A 24,643-nucleotide genomic window follows, 5' to 3' on the forward strand; every position below is an offset into this window, starting at 1 on the left:
CCCCTCAAGCACCCCTGTCCTCCCGCGCGGGCCTCTCCCTGGGCTGGGCTCCACCGGAAACACTCCCCTCTCGACCCTTCACCTCACAACAAAGGTCACCTCAAAAGAACAAAAGAGTAAACAAGAATAAACCGGAGCTTCCCTGGTGGCTCAGTGGTAAAGAATCTGCCTGCCGATGCAGGAGATGCAGGTTCGATCCCTGATCTGGGGCGATCCCACATGCCGTGGAGGAACTAAGCCGGTGTGCTGCAACTACTGAAGCCCCTGCAGTGAGAAGCCTGTGCACCTCAACTGCAGAGCAGAGCCCCTCCCTGGTCTGGGTCAGTTCCACACCTGCGCTAGTCACTGCTCACAGCACTGTGGACCAGGCCCTGCTGGAGCCTCACTTGAACAGAAGCCTGGAACACATGGGTGTCTCGCCAGGGCCCAAGCCTCCGGCCCCCACACCCCCTTCACACCTCCGCCCCCAGGAGCCTCAACACTGCTGCTTTCCTGAGGTCTCATGGATGACTCCTGCTGGCCAACATCGGCCGCAGAATGGATGTCCTGGGATGTCCTGGAGATACAGGGAGGCGTTTCCGGAAGCTCAGCCAGGGACTGTCTGCTCCTCCCTTCGGGACCTGGTCTGGGCCCTGCAGCAGAGCCTTGGAATACACCGTGAGACTGGGTGAACCTCCTCAAATGTCTGCGACTCTGAGCACAAGGTAATAACCTCTACTTTGCCAGCACAAAATTCGGTCTCCTTTAGCAGTCAGGTACATGCAAAGTGACCTGTGTGGCTGAGGGTACGGTGGCTTTTCTCCCAAACGTCACTGACCACAGCACAGCAACACAGTGGAATCTTCTAAGATGCCAACAACCCAAGTTCATGTTTGTGGACTTTGTCAACACATGGAAACTTTCACACACACACAGGAAACACAGGTGAGAAAGGCTAAACCCAATCACCTGCTGACCCAGATTTTCCGCAGGTAACCCTCGGAGAGAGCGGAAAGGGGCGGCACACCCCACTCCGCCCTGGTCACAGGATGGCAGCGGAGCAGACAGAAAGGCCCGCGCCTGAGGCATCCCGACGGGTGCACGCAGAAGTGGAGGAGAGAGAGGGGCTAAGCGGAGTTAAATAGGACGTGGAAGCTCCTCTCCCTCCCTCCCGAGGTCCAGGGAACTCCAGCTCCAGAGGCGAGGCCCCTGGGCTCCGCAAGATGCACAGAGGTCAGCAAACAGGAGCTCACAGTGCAGGACATAGACACGCTTGGGCGCGGAGCGGGTGCCAGACGACCCAGTGCCACACGTCATCCACAGGAAACGAAGCCAGGTCCAGAGCCTGCCTGCGGAGCCCCGGCCAGGGCGCCAACTCGGGAGACACAACCACAGTTTCTCCCGGAAGTGGGAGGCGAGCCCCCCGGAGCTCCGAGGGGTGAGCAGACAATGAGATCCTAGCAGACGAGCTAGAAGGAACTGCTGACAGGTGTGCAGAAAACTAAGCAAAGGGAAACGTAACGTGATCACTAACTCCAGGAAAAGCAAAAAGGTGCACCAGAAGGGAGGTGTGATCACAGCTCACAAACAGGTCAGCCGTGGGAAACGCCTGTCGTCAAGATAAGACAAACCCAGATGCCTACTCAGGAAGCTGGGGTTAACTGGACTGATGAGAGTGGGGCAGACAAGAGGGGAAGCGTGTGGGTGTAACTCCCACAAGGAGTCCCAGTACCTGGAACTGGGAAACATCACTGTAGAGTGAGCGGTGAGGAGCCGGGAGCGGGGCAGGGGGGTAGGAGAGCGTGGGACACACTATTAGACTTTTAAAACTATAGCGGCACAAAAAGTCAAACGAAATCATAGAATTAAAGTACGTACCAAACACACACAGCAAGCTGAACCGAAGGCAGCGTGACATGTCAGGAGGAGCGGGCCACGGTGGACGGACCTCTTGGCAGGCGTCCTGGTCTCTGTCTGCGCTTTCCTACCAGACGGAGCAGCGAGGGCGGAGGGCAGCCCCGAGGCCTCCCCAGTGCACCCCAAGTAAACACGGGGGAAACCAGTGTCAGGATAAACACAGCAGTGAGGAAAAGAGGGAGGTTAAGATATGCCTGGGGAGGTGGTCTTTAAAGGGAGGCAAGTATTTTCAGAACCCCCAGGACGGTGGCTCTGCAAATATGAGCCCCGGGCCAGGCCCGGTAGCACCGCCAGGAACGGGTGCAGGGCAGGCCCCGCTCAGACCAGACCGAGCAGATGCCGGGTGGCCCGGCAGCCCAGGTCCACCAGACCTACCGGTGACGCTGAGCGTGTAAACCCTGCCATCAGGCCACAACACGGCCACTTCAGGAGCACAGGTGAGACAGCTGTTCTCAGCCAGTGGTCCAGAGGCCGCGGGACCCCAGGGTCTGAGAAGGGAGGCCTGCAAGACGAGAGGCAGTCTCAACACTCTGGGACGTCCCTTCCCTTCTCCCCTCGCACTTTCTCCCAAATGGGCCGTGGAGTTTTCCAGCAGCTACATGACATGACAGACAGCTTGCAGAAGCAGATATTAAAGAAACCAGCTCTCTTCAATCAAGCCAGACATTCAGGTGACTTGCCACAATGTTAAACAATGCCACTCCTCTATTTTAGAAGGCAGTCTTTTTTCCAAAATATGTCACTAATGCAAACATGTAATGGATTGTTTTTTAATGAATTAATAAAAAGACACTTTTTTTTTAGGTTCACTTTCTAATACAGCAAAGACCAATAAAAACAACCCATACAAACAAAGGCTCTTTGGTACTAACACTGAATAACACGCAGGGGGCTGAGACAACTGATGCATCAGTGGTCTAAGGCGTCAACAACCTACACACACACACACACACACACACACACACACACACGGAGACTCCCGACCATCACATAAGGTCACAACACACACTGTACCACCTTTCAAGGCTTCCTACACCGCCAGCAATGAGAACAGGCAACTCTGTGGCTTAGACCAGCCCCACACAAGTCCATTTCGCTGCACTGTGTTGATACCTAAACCCACACTGAACGAGGCTCAGGACCGCCAAGCACAAGTCCCGTCGTGTGTACACATGTGCTCCACAGCAGCACCCAGCCATTTCCATAACAAGACAAAACACAAAGTAGAAAATACATAAAACCACCCCAAAACAGGAAGTTATTTTTGGGTCCCTGAGCATCTCTAAGCTCCTTCCACACAGGTGTTCAAACATGGGTTGGCCCCACTGGAGCACTGTCACTAGGCCGCGGAAGGGGCCCTCTCTGAGGGAGCCTGTGGGTGAACAAGATGTTCGCGTCCCTTTGGGGAGCAGAATCTCTTGATAAATAAGAATATGGGGAACTTCCCTGGTGCTCCAGTGGCTCAGAATCCACCTTCCAGTGTTGGGGACGTGGGTCTGATCCCTGATGAGGCAACTAAGCCTGCGTGTTGCAACAACTGAAGCCTGCATGCTCCACAGCCATGCTCCGCCCATACACCAGCATGAGGAGCCCCCGCGTGCTGCAACCAAGACCCACCACAGCCAAACACATATACGGAGCTTCCCAGGTGGCGCCGCAGTGAGAACTCACCTGCCAGTGCAGGCGATGCAGGTTCAGTACCTGGATCAGGAAGATCCCCTGGAAGAAGAAATAGCAAGCCACTCCAGTATTCTTGCCTGGAGGACTCTATAGACAGGAGCCTCGAAGGCCATAGCCCATCTGGTTGCAAAGAGTCAGACATGACCGAGCAACCAGGCACACACATGTATATATTTGCGGTTTATCATATAGCTATTCCTGGTTTAAAAGGAATTTTAGTTTTCCATTTCTTTCTTTTAATTTACTTGGCTGCGTCAGGTCTTTGTTGCCACATGCAAAATCTTTTAGTCCTGGCATTCAAACTCTCAGGTGCAGCAGATAAGATCTTAGCTCCCCAAACAGGGATCGAACCCCGGGCCCCTGCAGTGGGCGTGCAAACCCCCAGGGAAGTCCCTTAATTTCCCATTTCAACCACTATGTCAAAGAAACGTGTCATTTGATACCCCGCATACTCAATGGGCCAACAAATGCAAGAATGTTGAGTCAGTAAAAAGGAAAACCTGTCTGTGTAGGTGTAATGTTCCTTCCACTTGTTTGGGAATTCAGGAGTTTTTTGTTTCTTTTTGTTGCTTGTTTTGAGGATTGGTGAAAGCCACACAATCTAACTTTCCTACAAGATAAAGTGTAGATTATCATCAATGAACTTCCTATGCTGTATTTTTCCTTTTTAGTTTGCAATACGCAGAGCTTGTTGAAAAAGTTCAAGTAACACCTGCACGGCCCTCCCCAGAGTCAGCAGTGACTGGCATCTTCTCACGGTTGCTCTACGTCTTTTTTTTTTTTTTTTTCTACGTCTCTTTCTACACACCTGTGCTCTTCCTGTGGCGCCAGACATCCAGATACCCGCCTGATCATTTCCGCTGTACCTCCTGGGAACAGGGACCCTCCTCCCCCACAATTTCAACACTATTATGACCCCAAGGAATTGAACAGTTACTAGCAAGTGTTCACCCCACTCCAGTACTCTTGCCTGGAAAATCCCATGGACAGAGGAGCCTGGTAGGCTGCAGTCCATGGGGTCACTGAGGGTCGGACACGACTGAGCGACTTCACTTTCACTTTTCACTTTCATGCATTGGAGAAGGAGATGGCAACCCACTCCAGTGTTCTTGCCTGGAGAATCCCAGGGACGGGGGAGCCTGGTGGGCTGCTGTCTATGGGGTCACACAGAGTTGGGCACGACTGAAGTGACTTAGCAGCAGCAGCAGCAGCAAGTGTTCCATCTAGACTCAAACTTTCCCAATCGTCCCAATAATGGCCTTTGTGTTTTTATTTTCTTTTACTCCAGCATGCAGTCAACAACAGGCTTTATGGTCATGATCCCTTAGTCTTCTCCAACCCAGTTTTCCCTGTTTAGGACATCTTGTCTAGAACACTGACATTTGAAGGGTCCAGGCAGCTGTCCTGTGGGCTTCCCTGTTGGCGCAGATGGTAAAGAATCCACCTGTAATTCAGGAGACACAAGAGACATGGGTTCAATCCCTGGGTCGGAAAGATCCCCTGGAGAAGGGAATGACAACTCACTCCAGTATTCTTGGCTGGAGAATCACATGGACAGAGGAGCCTGGTGGGCTACAAGCCACGGGGTCGTAAAGAGTCAAACAAGACTGACTGTAGCATAAGCAGCTGTCATGTAGATGCCCTATAGTATGGGCCTGATTCTTTCTCATTACTTGACTCAATACGAACATTTTTGGCAAGAATGCTGTCCCTCTCACTGGTCCCACGAAGGGCACACAGTCTAAGGGGGTCTGAGTTTGACTGCCTGCTCAAGGCAGAGGGGCTGGACTTCTCCAGTGTAAAGAACTTTCTTCCCTCGGTGAGCAGTCGTCGCTGCAACAGTTGTCGCTGCAAAGACACTTCAGTCTGTGAGGATCTACCCTCCCCCCACCAGCCAATTGCTCACACGATGTTTTCTGACAACCACTGGTGATCTTGCCTGAACTGGCTGTTCCCTTGGTGAATGTCTAATCTTCCAGCCTCTACCTGAACTGGGAGGTGTCCATAAGAAGCCCCACTGCACCTCTCTGGAGCACCCCTGTGACTGACTTTCACTCACTGTGCCGTGGACTCCCTAAATTCACTGTATCCATTATTGTCATTCTTTTCTGTGCTCAAAATGCCCAGATCTGTCCATTAGGAACCCGTTCAGGCTACTCTTTTTTTGACACGTCCCCATCAATTTTTGATCACTTCCTTGGTTTCTGGTACAAGATAATCCAGCCTCACACTGAATTTCCCCTGCCCAGAATCTGGAATACTTCATTTCTCCAAGGATCCCAGATCCCTTTAGTGAAAAATGGTGTTTAGCAGCCAGGGTCTAGGGAGCAGACGTACTCAGTTCTCCTGGTGTGTCACTGCCCCAGGCCCTCTCAGGAGTGTGTGTTCACCACGCATTCACACTGATGCCTCCAATCCGGATCCCCAGACATCAGTCCTTCCTCACCTCTTTCCCACCACGTTTCACCTCCTTTCTCCCAGAAAACCCTGGTTCCCAACACCAGGACAAGCGCTCACTTGCTCCATCCTAAAACATGACCAGAGTCAATTCAGAACTAACCCAGCCTGTCAACAACTAACCTAATTTGTAGTATGTTTCTCTGTCATTCTTTTTTTCTTCTGACTATATCCCACTAAAGGAATACAGAGTATTACTGTGTGTGACTGGAATTACACATCCCTAAGTGGTTATGTTATTAATAATAATTCAATATACTGATACTTCTAGGTTCATTTGCTTCCATTTAAATTCAATTATTCTTTCTTTTTTCTATCAATGCTGTTGTATTTTTTCAAGATGTTGAATATTTGTTATGACTCAGAAAGTCAGAATTATATAAAAAGGCATACTCAGATAAGTTTCAGTCCCACCCAGATCCCTCACCCCCTGCCCACACCTACTTGGATAAGTTATTTTAATTAGCTTCTAGTCTATCCTTTCTATGTTTCTTTCTGCAAAGAGAAGCACATACATACACATTCTTTAAAAAACCGAGGGCTTCTCAATGTGGTGGCTTCTCTTGCTGTGGAGTGCAGGCTCAGGAGTTGTGGTGCACAGGCTTAGCTGCTCCTCCACACGTGGGATCTTCCAGGATTGGGGTTGAACACACATATTCTGCACTGGCAGGCGGATTCTTCACCACTGAGCCCCCAGGGAAGCCCCATATTATGCATATTAATTTGTACTTTTTTTCACTTAATGTATCTGAGAAATAACTCCAGCAGTTCACAGGAATCTTCCTCTTTTATTTTTGCAGTTGCGCAGTTCTCTACTAAGGGGATGTACCTTGGCTCACTCATCCTGGATGGACCTTTTGGTTGTTTCCATTTTACACCACAGATAGTGCTGCAGTGAACCACCCTGTGCATCTGGTGTTTTGCCATCTGCGGAGGCACACGTTCAGGGTAAATGACAGGAAGTGGGACTGTGCCGTGGAGGACAAGCGTGCACACGGACACTGCCTAGCTCCCCACATGAGGACTGGGCCACCCTGCACCCCCACAGCTATACTAGAGGGTGCCTGCTTTCTGAGGGCCTCACAAGATGTGCTCAAGCTTCACATATTTGCCAAAAGTGAGAAACTGCCCTGGCAATTTTAATTTTCATTTCTTCTATCATATGTGAAGCTAAGCATCTTCTCATATATTTGAGGGCCATTTGTATATATTCTATGAATGTCTTCATGTCTTTTATTCATTTTTCTATCGTTTTTGGTCTCATTTCCCCTTGACTTTTACGAGTTTTTAAGATTTGCATGCATGTGCAGGCCACTTTTTAAAAAATAAATTTATTTAATTTTAACTGGAGGATAATTGCTTCACAATATTACATTAGTTTCTAACACATATATCAACATGAATCAGCCACATGTATGCATGCGGCCCCTCCCTCTTGAACCCCCCTCCCATGTGTGGACCACTCGTAAAGTCCTCATTGAACTTGGTACAACACTGTTTCTGTTTTACACTTTGGTTTTCTGGCCCAGAAGAATGTGGCATGTGGCTCCTCAACCAGGGATGGAACCCACAGCCCCTGCAATGGAAGGCAGAGTCTTAACCACTGGACCCCAGGGAAGTCCCAAGAGTTTTGAGATCTTATCGAGAGCTTCCACCCCAGCACACTGGGGCAGAGGGGTGCCCTGGGCCGGCTGTGCCTCCTCCCGCTTCTCCCAGACGAAGACCGCACTCCTGCGTAGGTGTGGTTAGGGGTCCACCAGGGGCCTGGCAGAGCCAGCCATCAGCTCAGCCAGAGCCAGGAGCCCAGACATCCTCAGCTCAGGTCTCTCCTCCATTCATCAAGTGAGAAAAATACCCAAACTGGCTGAAGGATTTACAGGTACTTTAGTAGGCTTTCAAAGGAAATGCTAATCTCTCTCATTAGTGTAGAGTCGTACTTTTACTGCGGCTCAAGCAATCTATGAATTAAACTAAAATTACATTTCACTTTATAAATATATAAACAAGGCCCTATTTATAGCACAGGGGAACTATATTCAATATCCTGTGACAAACCATAATGGAAAAGAACATAAAAAAGAACATATGTGTAAGATTGTGTGTGTGTGCGTATGAATGGCTTCCCAGGTGGCTCAGTGGTAAAGAATCTGCCTGCCAATGCAGGAGACAGTGGTTCAATCCCTAGGTCAGGAAGATCTCCTGGAGGAGGAAATGGCAGCCCACTCTAGTATTCTTTCCTGGAAAACTCCATGGACAGAGGAGCCTGGCGGGCTGCAGTCCATGGAGTTGCAAAGTGTCAGACACAACTGAGTGACTGAGCACACACACGTGTGTATGTATATATACATATGTATATGTGTGTGTATATAAATATATATATAACTACTGAGTCATCTTGCTGTACAGAATAAATTAACACTGTAAATCAACTATACTTCAATAAATTTTTTAAATTTCAATAAATCATAAAATTAAAAAATAAACTATATATGATTAATCAGTTCACTGGCAGGAAGCTTAATCTAAACAAGATTTATAAATGCCCCCGGATTTCTAGTGACAGTGAGAAAAATACCCGTAGGTACTGAGGTACTAAGCCACTAAAAATACCCATAGGTACTGTAGGTACTAAGCCACTGTTCTGCTTACTGACCCAGTGATTTACACCAGTAAACATCTTTACAGTTCTGAGCAATGCCTCTGGTACCAACAAATAAACCACCACGAACAGGCTCAACCAACAGGTGCCAGAACATCATTCGTAACTGGAGTTTTCAGTTTTAACCTGGTTAGACTTGTTTCAAGAAAATTCAGAATAAAGTGTGTGAAATAAAAAAGAACAATGAATCATGAAAGTCCTTGACAGCAACACCACTGGTGAGTTCCCCACACTGTGGAGCCCTCGCTCCAGGGACATGAACGGGCAAGCGCGCTCTGGCCACAGAAGGACTATTTATTTACCTGTGGGGATAGAAGGCTCTAAAGCTTTTTGTCCAAGTTTTTAAAGAAATTATCTAACAGAAGAAAAAGCAAAGCAGATTATTTAACAAACTAGAATTATAAGAGCTGTATATCCTTAAATCCTTCTGAAGACACGGGCCATTAGAAAAATAGCTGAGACTTCAAGAAAAGAGCTAAAAATACCTGTAATTTTAGAAATCCCAAGTGATCAACATACAGACGGTGTGTAAAAGGGCTTAAAATAATGCAGAGTGACAGTGCTTCCTGTGTTTACAGCTAGTATCACTAAAATGCTATCGGCCCTCCGGTTTGTCTCATATTTAGAGCATCTATCCAGGACACCTTGCCCACAATATGTCCTTGCAGGAAGCAGGCTACTCCAGGCCTGCTGCAGCCGGGACAGGTGACTGATTGGCACAGACAGGACACCGGCTTATCGTTAGAGCTGGGTTTGAAACAGAGAAAAATACACCACCATGAGATTGTCAGTTCAGTTCAGTTCAGTTGCTCAGTCGTGTCCGACTCTTTGCGACCCCATGAATCGCAGCACGCCAGGCCTCCCTGTCCATCACCAACTCCCGGAGCCTACCCAAATCCATGTCCATCGAGTTGGTGATGCCATCCAACCATCTCACCCTCTGTTGTCCCCTTCTCCTCCTGCCCCCAATCCTTCCCAGCATTAGGGTCTTTTCCAATGAGTCAACTCTTCGCATGAGGTGGCCAAAGTATTGGAGTTTCAGCTTCAACATCAGTCCTTTCAATGAACAACCAGGACTGATCTCCTTTAGGATGGACTGGTTGGATCTTCTTGCAGTCCAAGGGACTCTCAAGAGTCTTCTCCAACACCACAGTTCAAAAGCATCAATTCTTCAGCGCTCAGCTTTCTTCACCGTCCAACTCTCACATCCATACATGACCACTGGAAAAACCATAGCCTTGACTAGACAGACCTTTGTTGGCAAAGTAATGTCTCTGCTTTTTAATATGCTGTCTAGGTTGGTCATAACCTTCCTTCCAAGGAGTAAGTGTCTTTTAAGTTCATGTAACCAGAGTAATATTAGTACCAACTTTTCAAAAACAAGTATTAAACATTTAGACAGAGAAACAAAACTGTACCTGCTGAAGAAATTTCTTTTCCTCCCTAACCATGACATGGAACCAATGCATGTATACGGGGTCGACTAGTCTCAAAAACTTCCAGAACTAACAATGCAATCAGTGCAGTTCTTTTCCCAGGAAGTTCCTGGTTACTCGCATCACAAGTTGATGAAAGCTCAGTGCCAATCTTCAAGATCATAGCTGTGTTCTAATATGTATTTCTCCAAATATCAACAAAACTTAACAATGCATCTTCAATAAGCGTCTGAACATGCTCAATGTCCCATAAAGTTTTTAAGTTTACTAGAAAATCTGAGTTTGTTTAGATTTTGTTTGTGAATCTAAAATCGTAACGGAGTCAAAGTAAACAGGCAAATATTTTGTCTTTAGGGTTTATTTACATTTTTATTTCTAAATATGAGAATGAAATTTCTTTACTAGATTCTTTTCTACACTGTTTGAAATTCATGGTATGAGTACAGGCACTACTTTTAAAAATAACTGAAATACGTAACAATAGAAAAGTTGGCCAATACTTCAAATAAAACCACCCCACTTCCCAACACACACTCAACACGATGAAAACATAATTTTTTAATATTTCCTTAAAGACATTTTTTCTCATGGATAACTTTTACAGTTAAAATCATGATACACATATAATCCATTTATATACGACTCTTCACTTATATCAGAAGGTGATAACCTAGGCTGTGGAGACTGCAATTATCATAAAAGTACTTCTAAGGGCCACTGAACAGTCTTCAGTGGGTACCCAACTCTTCTATCTGATATTTCAATTACAATTAATGTTTAGACCCTGTATCCAGAACTTAAGTGAAATAAGTGTTTGAAAAGGATGCAACCCATAACTTGTGCCCTTTACAACCTGGTCAGTGTAGTCCACATGGAATATAACTCTTCCTACATGTAAGAGCCTACACTGGAAAAATGCCACACATGACTCTGAATCTCCCTGGGAACAAGCAAGACTTAGGCTCCATTAAAGCATAGCTGGCCCTCCATGTCAGTGTGTTCCACAGCCACGGATTCAACCAACTGAGGATCAAACACTTTCGGGGGGGGGGGGAATCCAGAAATTTCCAAAAAGCAAAACATGAATTTGCCACCTGCTATCAACTATTTACATAGCATTCACATTTTATTTACAACGTTTATGCAGCATTTACGTTGAGTTAAATATTATAAGTAAAACAGATGATTTAAAGTACCTGGGAGGAAAAAATTACAAAACAAAACAAAAACAAACAAAAAATTAACAAAAAGAACACTGTAAGTCAACTATACTTCAATTAAAAATTATAAAACAAAAAAATAATAAAGTATATGGGAGGATGTGTATAGGTTATATGCAAATACCACATCATTATATACAAGGGACTAGAAGCATCTGTGGATTTTGATATCCACGTGAGGGAGTCCTGGATCCATTCCCACCCCACCTCCCCTACTAAAGACAAATGTATATATCTGAGATCTTCAATTTTAAAAACCAGGTCAAAAGGCAGGTTCAGAACAACAGACATGGAATATACCATTTTGGACAATGAAGCATCACTACATATATTTTGATTTACATATTAAATATTTAAGGAGTTATCTCTGGATGGTGGGATTATAGGTGATTCCTATTTTTATATTTTGCTTATTGGTCTTAGTTTCATATTTTTAAACAATGAATATCTATAAGAAATAATTTAGCTTCTCCCCAATAGGATCTCAGTTGTGTACTTCTATACAGTTGCGTGTGTATGTGTGCATGTGCACAAATCAGTCTGAAAGGAAATGCACTAAAATGCTGATGGTGTTTTTCTCAGGCTAGTGGGATTGCTGGTCATTCTTTGGTTTGGATTTTATATCACTCTGTATTTTCCAGTTTTTAGAAACAATAAGCATGTTACTCTTATAACATAAAAATTTTGTAAGACCCTAATGAAATTGCCTGTTATCCAAGCACAGAAAGGAACATCATCTGCCTTTTAGCAATTCCTCCAACACACAGGGCCAGACACACACACACCATCAGCTCCCACGTGCACCTGCTCATGCACACATGCTCATTCTCACACACACGCAAATCCAAGCCTAGGACTGGAAAGGACAGCGAAACAACTGAAAGGTGTGGCCAAATGTCCTCAGGGAGTTCCACATGCCCACCAGTGGAGGACTGAAAGGAATGAACAGCAGGGAGACGCCTGTGCATAGACACCACCTCCAGCAGCCTCTGTACTGAGGAGCACAGGCAGGGCCCACAAGGTTACTGAAGGGCATTCCTGCTCCAGTGTGCGGAGCTCTCTGGAAAGGACCCTAGATTGTTTCAATGCCCAAGTGAGTGCTATCCTGTGAAAATAACCTTTACTATTATAATGAATTTCTTTGAAAGATAACACTGAAAGAAACCAATCGTTTCTCACAGTACTCTTATTTTACAGCAGTTTATTTTATAATTTCTGCTTTATGATAAGTTGGTGATAACTACAAAAGCATTTGTCCTTCATCATGAAAGGGTCACATCCACGAGGCATCTTCAGAGATGGTCGAGGCCTTAAAGATAAGCCCTTGCAACTTGTCAACCAGTGCCTGGGCACATCTGACTATAAATTCCTGGTCAAGAATACACAACCAGAAAATGCTGCTGTAGCTCTTTCTCCTTTCGATTCCTGCCAACACTGTGTTATATTATACCACACCTGATCTATCACCAGATGAGGTAATGAGAACCAAATACCCCATGACATCGCTCAAGAGAGAGGGACACAAAAGACGTCTGTATTATACATGGGAACTGCTATTAAAAATTCAGATAATCCACTTAAATAATTCAAAACATTTCCTTAATAAACAGATTACATAAAAGATACTGCAAGTGCTACCTTTGACAATTTGACAATAATCAAGTTGCTATCATCAAGGACAGTAATGTGACCAGCCTAAGAGTCTCGTGCACTCTGTTTTGAAATCTCAAGGTAGAAAGTATAAATACTTATGGTCTTTATTGCTGTGTGTTCCTACAGTTTAAAAAAATTATGAATGTTTTAAAAAGAATTATCTTCTAGAGATATACATTGAAATATTTATGGGTGACATGATATGTCAGGTATGTGTTTCAAAAGTAATCTGGGGGTGGGGAACAGGGAGTTTACAAGTGAACCAGGACTTCGGACACTGAGCGATGGCTTGGGGGCAGGTAGACGGTTTCACCAGACTTTTCTCTATTCTTAGGTATGTCCAAGACTTTCCATTTTTAAAAATTAAAAATATTTATCGAGGTAGAATTCTTCACTTTTCTCTAAAGTACTTCACTATCAAAGACTATTTCTTCTTTTTGCTCCTCTATAACGTATTCTGACACTAGACAAGGAAAAGGAAGTCTGAGTCACAATAAAGGCTAGCAAAGCTTACACACACAAAAATCAGCCTTTCACTACCCTGTTAATTATCTGCTTCTACACAAGAGCTGCCCTCCACCATCCCAGGAAGCTCGTCCAAGTCCGGTACTCAGATCACATCCAACTCTGCTTCTTTCCCAGCAGTCTTGGAAGCAGACGGAGGAGGCGATGCCACAGCAGACCTCCCTCACTCACCCACTCCCACCAAGTCATGAGTCATCCTGGACTCATCCCTAAACTCAAGATTCCACCAGGAGCTCCCAGAGCAAAGAATGTCAACTCAGCTCTACTCTGAATAATATTTAGAAAAAACTCAGCTCCAAATAGCAACCCAAAATTTTTCCCACTGTGATCAATAAGAATGTCACAACAAAAGGTGGTTCCCAAATGAAAATGATTTTATGTAAGTCAGTAAGATGAAACTTTGTGGGATAAAAGTTGAGGGCCACCAAACCTAAGAACTCGGGAGCCATCTAAATGTCATGAGCAGAAGACCCAGTCCCTGCTCCAACACTGACAATCTGTGAGGCCTTGGAAAGTTACTTAACTTTTATGGGTCTCCAGTTTCTCACTGTGGGATGAATCTCTTTCACGTATGACCACCTCAGAGAAACGCTGATGACCCAGGGAAGACACAAATGAGCCTCATATGAGCCATAAAGCACTGCATCAAAGTCAGAGTATGGTAAAGAAGAACAAATGTGCCAATTCCCTAACATGCTTGATGGGTGTGATGAGGAAGCGTATGTTTGGAGAGAAGACACATTGTTCCAGTGAAAAACAACTGAGGATGCCCAAGGTGCTCTCCAGCTGGGGGGGCAACAAAGAAAAGCATCAAAACATCTGAACCATTGATCACAACCCATGTGAGCCATATAGGACACTGTCCAGCGATCACAATCCAGGCTAATCTCTCTCATTAGACTTACAGAGGGTCTAATGGGCACGTCTCTCTCTCTGCCCATTAGACTAAGAGATGGGAGACCTGTCCTGGGCAATGTCTTCAAACCAGAGCTACACAGAAGCATCACATTGACCAAGTGGTCAACATTCAGGATACCCATATGGACACGCCCAGACTGAAAACTCAGCAAGGAGCCCTGACGCAGGATAACCCAGTTCTTTACATGACTGCTCAATGGACACCATGAATACTCAAGGGGCACAGAGATCCTGTATGAAAGTTCTTAATGTTCTGGCGGACACCATACATACCAGGGTGTCAATTTTACCTCTTGGCTAAACATGCATATGAATCTCACATGTACCTCAACGCCCACTTCACAAATATTCACATGTATGAAAAGTCAATTAAATACAAACAGTAACAGAACAGCCTTTTGGAATGTCTCATCACTGAACAATGTATTTAAAAGAACACCTGTAACCTGTGTGATGTCCATCTGGGTTAACAGCAGGACACACACAGCCACGCTGTTGTCTCCACCTGAACTTTCATAAGCGCTGAGATGGGATAAGGCCTGGACCTTGAGGCTCACCTTCTCCCAGAGCAGCCACAGCCCTGGGAGTGGCACGGGACCCCCTGCCCTGTGCATTCCCTCACCTGCCCAGCACCTCATCTGTCCTACAAGAGTGGAGGTGGACCTGGAGGAGTTCTGTGGAGTCTGTATTCACCACAGTGCTCTATGGTTCATCCCTCTCCCTTCCGCACAGAAGGTGAGGAAGTGAACATTTTCAGCGTTCACTGTCTCCCAAACAAGGAACCTACCTAGAATACAAGCCAACCACAGACAGAAAGTAACTGTGCTCAAAATAGACTATTAATATGATCTTAAGCAGCCAAGTGCAGCCTGGCCTTTGCAGACAAGAGTGAATTACTTCGACCAAATCAAACTTGGGCTCTCAGTTGGGAGACCTGCTGGCACCTGTCCATCCGGGGGGCGGGGGGGGGGGGAACTGCTATGCAGCAGACAGGGGACATGCCCCCAGGCCAGGAGCTACCCTCAATTTAGGAAAGATCCAGCTGTATGGCTTGGGATAGCAGGGAAAGAAACTGACTCCCCGGAATAAAACCTCTTTAAAGGGGGAAGATGTGCTTCAGCGAATTCAGCTAGAGGTGAGGGGAGAAGCAGTGAATCAGACGAGAAGCGGTACCCCTAGCCTCCACTGCACTCCGCGACCAACGCGCGGTCCTGGCCCTTACGCGGCGAGTTACCTGCTCTGCCCCGTAGACGGTGGCGAACTGGACGAAGTCCTCGATGCGCACGAAGCCGTCCCCATCCCCGTCCAGGGCATCGAACACGGCTCGGAGGCGGGGGCTGTCCTCCAGACACCCCGCAGACTCGCTCGTTAGGGGGTGAGTCTGGTTAAAGTCAGAGGGCCCGTCTGGGTCCCCGGGACCCAGCTCCAGGGCAGGATCGCCCACCTCGGGCGCCGCGAAGGAGGGGAAGAAGTCGACCTCACCCCTCAGGTGATGGCTGCGGCTGAAGTCCTGCGCGCGGACTGAGGCGCTGTGCGCGGGGCCGTCACCTTCCGGCTCCATCGTCCAGGAAAAAAGCGGGCCGAGCTCCGGCAGCGCCAGGTCAGGGTCGGAGTCGGGGTCGGGCTCGGGCTCCTCGCCCGCGTGCTGCGGCCGCCGCTCCCATCCCAGAGATCGCCCAACATCCACGCCGGCCGCGGGGTCCTGCGGGCCGAGCCCCGGGCTCCGGGAGGGGGCGGACGGCGCGCCGGGTCCGCCAGGCTCCGGGTCGGGGCCCGGGCCGCCCGCGGGGGAGGCCGGCCGGCCCGGCTCCATCTTCATGGGCGCGCCCCCAGCCGCGGCGCGGCCCCCCGAGGCCAGTGGTGCTGCGGGCGGCGCGGGCGGCAAACAAAGGCGCTCAGGGCGCGGCGGCGGGCGCGGGCATCCCCGCGGCGGCGCGGGCGGGCGCGCGCGGGGCGCCCGGGCTGCTCCGGCTGGCTCTCGGGCCCTGCTCCGCCCTCGCCCATCTTCGCGCCGCACCTCAGCTGTCCTGGGCCCGGCGGCGCGGCGGGCGCGGGCCCATGGCGGCGGCGGGTGGCCGAGGGAGGTCGAAGAGCAGGGCGGGACGGGACTCTGAGGCGCGGGACGCCGCGGAGGGAGACCCTGAGGAGGAGAGCCCTGAGGCCGCGAACGATGAGGACGACGCCGAGGAAGCGACTGAGGTACCGGAGCGCACGCCTCCGCCCTCGCCCCGCCCCGCGCCGGCCTGACGTCTGCCCGTCGCGCCGCCGGCTGGCCCCGCCCCTCGCCGGCCAGGTATAAAGGCAGGCTCCCGCGGAGAAAGGAGGCCGGTGTCCCTTACCCTCGGGTGGGTTCCCGGAGGTGAGAGTGCTTGCAGGCTGCGGACCCGGGCGTGACGTCACCGACCCACGCGCGGGGCGGAGGGACTGAGTGCTGCCGGCGTAAAGCGCCCCCACGACACTCAACAAACGCGATCCTGAAGGGGCGGGGGACGTGCACGTGGGGCCCCCAGCAGACGTCTGCTGCGCAGAGACAACCCGCCTGAGTATGGAAGGGCCTTGGAAACGCGGCCCATCCGTAGTGACCGAAGGAACGCGTGGCCAAACACTGAGACCTTTTTAAAATCTGTGGCAAGTTTTTTTTTTTCCCCCACAGGCTATCCAGTGTTCGTGGCCAGTGTACTGTCAGGCCTCCCAAGCGCTGCGGCAGTCTTTGACAACTAACATCTGTTTCTCTAGATGTCACTTTCGTCAGTGGGGACACAGCGCGCCAGACAGCAACACAGGCACCTTGCAGCAGGCATGTAAGTGGGGACGTGCAGATGGGAGCCCGTAAGCCGCCAGGTCCCAGGCGAGGTGCACGTAGCATTACAGGCTCCATTTGGAGCCCGTAATGAGATGCTATGGGAACGCACTGCCCCTACTGTGTTCATAAGCAGCTTTGGCGAGAACCAAAGGAGACTGAGCCTGCTTCCAGGCGTACTGTGAGGAGCGCTGTGTTGGTTAACTGAGTCATCTGCCATGACAAAATCCCAGGGCATGTGGCCCCAGTGTTTGTGAGGCTGGCATTGGGAAAAGAAGGGTGAAGGAATACCCCCAACCCCAAAACTATATTAGTTTCTTATACGAGCTCTATGCTTTCATGAGGAAGATACAGCACTCAAAGGAAAAAAAATCACCTCCAGGGACTTCCCTGACGGTCCGGTGGTTAAAAATCCACCTGCCAATGTAGGGAACACGAGTTCAATCGCTGATTCAAGAACTAAGATCACTCATGCCATGGAGCAGCTAAGCCCTTGTGCCGCAACTACAGAGCCCACTGCTCTGGAGCCCATGAACTGCAATTACTGAGTCCTGGAGCCACAGCTACTAAAGCCCACCCTCCCTAGAGCCCCTGCTCTGAAACAAGAGAAGCCATCACAATGAGAACCCCGGGCACCGCAACTAGAGAGTAGTCCCCGCTCACTGCAGCTGGAAATAGCCTGCATGCAACAAGGCAGAGTCCGTGCATTGCAACAAAAACTCAGCACAGTCAGAAAAAAAAGCATCTCCAGTTTTGGCGAGAATCTGAAATTGGACTGATGCCTTTGGCCAGATACAGCTTTTAAAGGTAGTTATAGTGATGTGTCAACTTTTCTAAATAAGGATGTTAGCATGGGGGAGGTGAAATGAGGCAAGGGCTGCACCCCCAAGGAAACAGCTCTCTTGCTGCTGTGCCAGTTCCTGAAAAATCTGCATGCCTTGGCTGGCCGATGTACCCAAACAGAAGCCCAGCATGGAGAACACACACCTTCCTGCTTGGACCACTTCAAGAGACTCTGTCCTTGGAACATTAAAGGTGACAAGTGCCTGGTCAGTCATTTGGACCTCCAGCATCCACGTAGACATCTTCCATCTCTAACATTCAATATGAAATGAACCAGCTTGAGGGAAGCAGCCCCTGCTGCCGTTTTGACCTGCTCCTCCACGCCCACCCCATGCACATTTTGATTTAGCCATGTAACAGGTACACAGAAGAGGAAGGGAGAGGGTGGGGAGGGTGTGGCCCACATCTGTTGGCATTTATGTCTGAGTGACTGTGAAAACCTCCCTCTATGAGTCCTTCTTTTTGAAAGGTACCTGGGATAAACACTTATCTTTTGGAACTCTCAAGCAAATGGGTCTCCTTGATCCTTATTCCATGGTGACCTTTGACCTGTGGAGAAAGATGGGAAAAAGAAGACCAGCAGGGTGACTAGCAGATTGCTAGCACAGAACTGTTGACAGGGGAGCAAAGGGAAAGTAGGTCAGGAAGCCTCAATGGAAGAATGCACAGTTCTCCCCTGGGGAAGGGCCTCTCCACTGCCCGGGTGAGAGTTGGCCACTGACAGCAGCAGGGTAGGGGATGTCAGGCAAGGCTAAATCTGCTCACAAATATCTCTTACTTAATGCACATCTAAAAAAACACAAGAGGAAACACACAAAAATTACAGTAGACATTACATATGTTTCCCCCATTTTTGCTAGTCTGATGAACTTAAAATGGCATCTCATCTTGTCTTATTTGAATTTAGCTGAATGCTAGCATGGTGGAGCATTTCTTGCTATGTTTACTGACCAACTAGGGTCTGTGAACTGCCTACTTGTAGCACTTGCTTGTTTTTCTTTTGGGTTCTCTGACTTTTTCTTTAGGGAAATCTCTCATCAGTTTTTGATATTGCAAATATCTTCTCCCTGCTTGTGACCCCTTTGTGACCTCTGTTGGAGAAGATTAGACATAAATCTTTTTTAGTAGTCAAACCCAGTATTTTTATCCTTGGTGACTTTGCTAATAATAAAGAAAAGATCGACTTTTCTATAGCTGGTGCCAGTTGTCTGTACAGAAACCTTACAACTAGATCCCCAAGTGACATCGGATACAAAAAACAATTAGAGAAATCAAAGACATAAAAGTGGAAAGTGAGGGAATCACCTGGCAGTCCAGTGGTCAGGACTTACCCCTGCCAAGGGTGCAGGTTCGAACCCTGGTCGGGGATCTAAGATCCTGCTAGCCACAAGGTGTGGCCAGAAAAAGAAAAAAAAAATCAAAACTTTAAAAGCTTTAGAAGACTTTGAAAAATACCTTTATGATCTTGGAGCAGGAACGTTTCTTACGTACGAGTAAAAATTACAAACAAAGAGAATGATTTGAAGTTAAATACATTAAACTTTAAACTTTCCAAAAGTAAAGGAACACAAATCAGATTGAGCAGGGCTGGGGGAAAGGGAAATTAGTTGGAGTGAAGGAACTGTTTCATACCTTGATTGTAATGGTGGTTCTATAACTGAAAGTGTTTGTCAAAATTCAGAGAACTGTACACTACAAAGAATGAATTTTACTGTATGTAAATGATACCGTAGTAAAAATTAATTTTAAAAACTTAGCTTTCTGTTTGACAAAAGACACATCATAGATTGGTGTCTTAGTCTGCTCCTGCTGCTATGACTAAATGCCATATCCTGAGTGGTTAAAAAACACATTTAGTTTTCACAATTCTGCAGTCTGGGAAGTCTAAGATCACGATGCCAGTGTTAACCTAAAACAATTAAAAAGCTGGCTATTTTACCAGCAAAATGGGTTACTCAGAAGCAGCAAAGATTTATAATTAGAGACATGCACCTATGGCCAGCAAAGGCGAGGAACTGCTTTTATAGAGGAGAAGGATTTGGAAGAGGCTATTGTAAACAAAGTGTCCATTGGCGGAACTGGGGGTTCAGAGTGCAGTGGCTTTTCACTGGCTGAGTTGTGACAAGCTCTCATTGGCTGGACTGTTGCTGAAGGAAGAGAAACTGTTGCTTCCTGCTGCTGGGTAGTAAAACAGTGGCAGATAGTGGGATCTGTGCTGTTGAGTGGTATGTGCCTGAAAGCGCCCCCTTCTGGCGGCCTGGCTCCGTTTTCACGGAGCTCCAAGTCCAGGAGGAGCTATCCCAAGGTCAAGGGCAAGCATCTGCGCTGGCCAGGGATGATCCCAGTGCCCCAAGGAGGCCTGAGGGTGGCCCTGGTGATGCCAGCAGGAGAGGGCAGAGGTCTGTTCCGGAGGAAGAAGGGACTTGCTCCAGACCCATGATGGGGTCAGAGCAAGGGAGGAGCAGGGCCACCAAACAGCCTGCCCCTGGGCACCACCGGAAAGGGTTCTGAACTTGGCTGTGGCCCACGCCCCTGCCGCCTGCCCCACCTTCTCCCACAGAAGAGGCTGGCCTCACCCTCCTGGCCTGAGCCACCATCCTGGCTTGGTAACCTGGGGTGAGGGGCACAGAGGTGAGGGGCTTTCCAAGGAGTTGGAGTAGAGGCTTTGCAGGCGCCCGGCGTGTTTGTCCTCTTGATTGTGGTTCAGGGACGTGGGCTATCTGAGCTCACCAAACTCTGCTTGTCACTCATGTGCAATCTGTCGAATGCTGATTATATCTCAATCAAGCTACAAACAAAAACTGCTGGCCAGATATTTTCAATCTATGATTTTGAAAACGACATAAGCATTTTGTATGGAGTTGTTGTAGCCACACATTCCGGGAAACAAACTCACTCAGAAGGACAATGCAGATAGTGGAGTGCAGTTTATTACACCGGCGGGCCCAAGGAAGAGTCTCTTCTTAGCCAAGGACCCCGACCAGTTTTTTGTGAAAACCTTATATACCCTAAGCATACGTGCCTAAACCCACCTCCCCAAATTCCTTGAAACTAGTCTGAACAAAGGAAAAAGAAAGATACAATCAAAGTTAACCTGTGATCATAAGCCTTAAGCCTAGGTAGTTAACAGTGGACAATTATCAATAGGCTTGTGGTCATGTATGGATGTGAGAGTTGGACGGTGAAGAAAGCTGAGCGCCGCAGAATTGATGCTTTTGAACTGTGGTGTTGGAGAAGACTCTTGAGTGTCCCTTGGACTGCAAGGAGATCCAATCAATCCATCCTAAAGGAGATCAATCCTGGGTGTTCATTGGAAGGTCTGATGTTGAACCTGAAACTCCAATACTTTGGCCACCTCATGCGAAGAGTTGACTCATTGGAAAAGACCGTAATGCTGGGTAGGATTGGGGGCGGGAGAAGGGGACGACAGAGGATGAGATGGTTGGATGGCATCACCGACTCGATGAACATGGGTTTGGGTAGACTCTGGGAGTTGGTGATGGACAGAGAGGCCTGGCGTGCTGCAATTCATGGGGTCGCAAAGAGTCGGACACGACTGAGCGGCTGAACTGAACTGAACTGTGGTCATACCCCAATAAGCATAATAGAATGTATGATTCTATTCTGTCACACAGATAATTAGGGTATTCTTTTAGTTGATGGAGAGCCCTGGGGCTTTTCCTTCTGGGGGCCTGGTTTTCCAGTTGGTATGTCGTTTCCATAGATACTGGGCATATAGCTCAAAGTCCACAGTCCAGCCCAAGATGGAGTCCTGCTTTCAAGATGGAGCCTGTTCTGTTTCCTCCTTCAGAGTGAGCACACTGAGAGTAGGGTTGACTTAGATCTAGATCACAGCCACCCTGCCCACGGCTCCTGCAGCTGGGAGTGCAGTCCATACTCATGTTTACCAATATTTATTCAGGGGGGAAGGGTTTTTTCTCATTTTCAAATTTAGTAAAGTACATTTCTTAGAGTAAAAATAGACCATGAGTTTGTAAATCACAATGTAACTCCTCCTGAGGCAGCCGAGGTTTGTATGATTTCCTTATGTTAACATCTCACTCTGCAGTTCCTGTGACGACAGGCATCTCCAGTTCTTGCGGTGCCCACGTCCACACCCTCTGACCTCCCCTGCAGCCAGGATCCCAACCCATGTCCGGGGAGGGGTGCCGAGGACCAGACTCAGAGGTTGTATGCAGATCCAGGACTTGCTGTTTTAACCTCAGATCACATTTTCCAGAGGTGAAGATCTGATTCTTACCACTCTCCTCCCATGGGGTAAAAATTGTCCAAATTACACATGACGGTGGAAGAGTTAAAAGTTAACTCTGCAGTTTTCTGACATTCCTTGTTCCTTCTTCAGCAGACTTCTGTCAGTGCTGTCTTCGGCGAGATGCTCTGATGTACACGTGCAATGAGGTGCCCCCCAGATACTCCAGAATTTGGAGATAAAGTTGTCCTCTGGGACTTCAATTAATGAACTCCATGCCCTGGTGGAGGGCATGGCAACCCACTCCAGTATTCTTGCCTGGAGAATCCCATGGGCAGAGGAGCCTGGTGGGTTGCAGTCCATGGGGTCGCAAAGAGTCAGACACGACTGAAGCGACTTAGCACATATTGATTACATGTGTCACCTAGGAAATTATGCAAGTCAATCAGTAAATAAGTGACTAAAGAGTTTGAAAAGCCTCTGTTTGCTGACAGGGTAATATATGCCTGATCCCAGAGACCTGAACCAGAATGCAGCGGTAAATATGAAATCCAGCAATATCCTATCTGAGGGGCTGCTCCCTTGAAGGGCTCGATTAGCACGAGCAAGGAAAAGGAGGGTCCAGGGAAGGAGCTGGTTCCCCAAGACATCTAGGACAGAAGAGTCGAGTAGGATAGAGAAGTGAGCAGGGAACCTCTGCCGTCTCCGGCTGGCTCTCGGGTTTTGCCAGCAAGGGGACCCAAGGCTCATGCAGTCACACACACACACCCACACACACACACACACAACAGCACGCTGGTCTGCACATTGGTCTCCGTGATTGTGTCTGGTGTGAATCACGACCCACATGGGATGCCTGCATGCGTTTTCTAGAAGTGTTGGGAGCTGCCAGGTTCATATGATGCAATCAACCCGTGTGTGTGTGTGTGTGTGTGTGTTAGTTGCTCAATCATGTCTGACTCTTTTCAACCCTGTGGATTGTAGCCTGCCAGCCTTCTCTGTCCATGGAATTCTCCAGGCAAAAATACTGCAGTGGAAAAAAAAAAAATACTGCAATGGGTAGTCATTCCCTTTTCCAGGGGATCTTCCCGACCCAGAGATCGAACCTGGGTCTCCTCTATTGCAGGCAGATTCTTTACCAGATGAGCCCTAAGGGAAGCCCAAAATCAACCCTTGGCCTCCTTTATTGAGCAAGAGCCAGACCTGGCCTGAACTGGGACCCGTGTCTGACCAAAGGACCGCTGGCTCTCTCTGCAGGGGCCTGGGTCACAGCTCACACACAGGAAGCCTGACAAAGAGCAGACAGGCAGCGAGGGGAGAGGGGGTTCACAGGGCAGGTGGGGGAGGGAGAAGGAAGACCCCAATCCCCAGCTTCATCCCCAAGCTGCAGAGCGTCCCACCCCCGGAGTCTGGGAAGGTCCCAGGATCTCCCCCTCCTCCTCTAGCGTCCAGCAGAGACTGGCCAGTGCCCAGAGGGAAATGCCCGAGGGAGCCCACACTCTCTCCGCAGCCTGAGAAGCCCTCACCCTCTGCCCTGCCCAAGAGGACACAGCTGTCCGGCTGCAGCATGACTGGGCCTCAGGGCTGAGCCTGGGGCGAGCAGGACGCCTGCCTGGACACGCAGCCCCGGGTGAGGGCTTGACCACTGCAAGGTGAGCTGAGTCTGCCCACACAAGAACCCTGCCCAGGGCTCAGCGTCTCTCCCTGCGTCCCTCAGCGAGGCCATGGCTCTGGCTGAGAGGAAATTCAGGAAGGCCAGGCATGCCCACGCTGGCCCCAGCCAGGGCACCAGGCAAAGGGGCCAGTGTGCACCTAGTGGGCGCACCGCCTCCGGTGAGGTCAGTCTCAGCCTCTCAAGTCTCCTCCTGCATCGGGTGGCCTGGCCCTGGCCGGTCCCACAGGGCCCTCTGGGCCACCAGAGACCAGTGGGGAGGATGCCACCCAGGGACCCAGAGCCAGCAATGCACAGCCTCCAGTCCTTTCGAGGTGACCCAAGACAAAACATGGGCAAGCCAGTGCGTTACCAGGTTACCACGGCAACAGGAGGAGTGAGCTGGGAGACTCCCAGAGACTATGCTTATTTAAGGCAATTTTGAGGTTCACGGCGCGATGCCTTGGGGACACCCTACATGACTCCACACAAGGGTGAACAAGTTGGGGTCATTCATATATTCACTCAACAAAGCGTGCAGCATGGAGCAGGGGCTGGAAGGCTGAACCCTGGTGGTGGGCAGCCTCTGCCGTGGCTTGATGTTTTTATGTACGGTGCTGAGAAGACAAGATACAGGCTCACCCCACGGCAGGGGGACTCCGAGTGGGCGGGGCCTATAAACCAGCCTCCGCAGC

General features: G+C 48.8%; 1 protein-coding gene and 1 long non-coding RNA gene across 4 annotated transcripts in view; one reads left to right on the plus strand and one right to left on the minus strand.

Annotated features, from left to right (window-relative positions):
• The window catches only part of RAB11FIP3 (RAB11 family interacting protein 3), a 57,457-nt gene extending 40,815 nt beyond the window's left edge, over positions 1-16,642 (minus strand). For 2 of the 3 annotated variants that reach the window (XM_081558427.1, XM_081558424.1), the window contains exon 1: positions 15,679-16,634. In XM_081558427.1, coding sequence (XP_081414553.1) covers positions 15,679-16,263 — 585 coding nt within the window. In that variant the 5' untranslated portion in view covers positions 16,264-16,634. Of the gene's footprint in view, positions 1-15,678 lie in introns of all 3 variants that reach the window. The other variant, XM_081558425.1, reaches the window with a different exon arrangement.
• LOC145532758 (uncharacterized) lies at positions 15,601-19,278 on the plus strand. The gene is made up of 2 exons (XR_014073512.1): positions 15,601-15,819; positions 17,098-19,278. It is a non-coding gene; the product is annotated as an uncharacterized LOC145532758 (long non-coding RNA).
• Positions 19,279-24,643: the final 5,365 nt, after the last annotated feature.

Source organism: Giraffa tippelskirchi, chromosome 13 (genome assembly GCF_054371585.1).
Source record: "Giraffa tippelskirchi isolate mGirTip1 chromosome 13, T2T-mGirTip1v1.2.pri, whole genome shotgun sequence".
Lineage (NCBI taxonomy): Eukaryota > Metazoa > Chordata > Mammalia > Artiodactyla > Giraffidae > Giraffa > Giraffa tippelskirchi.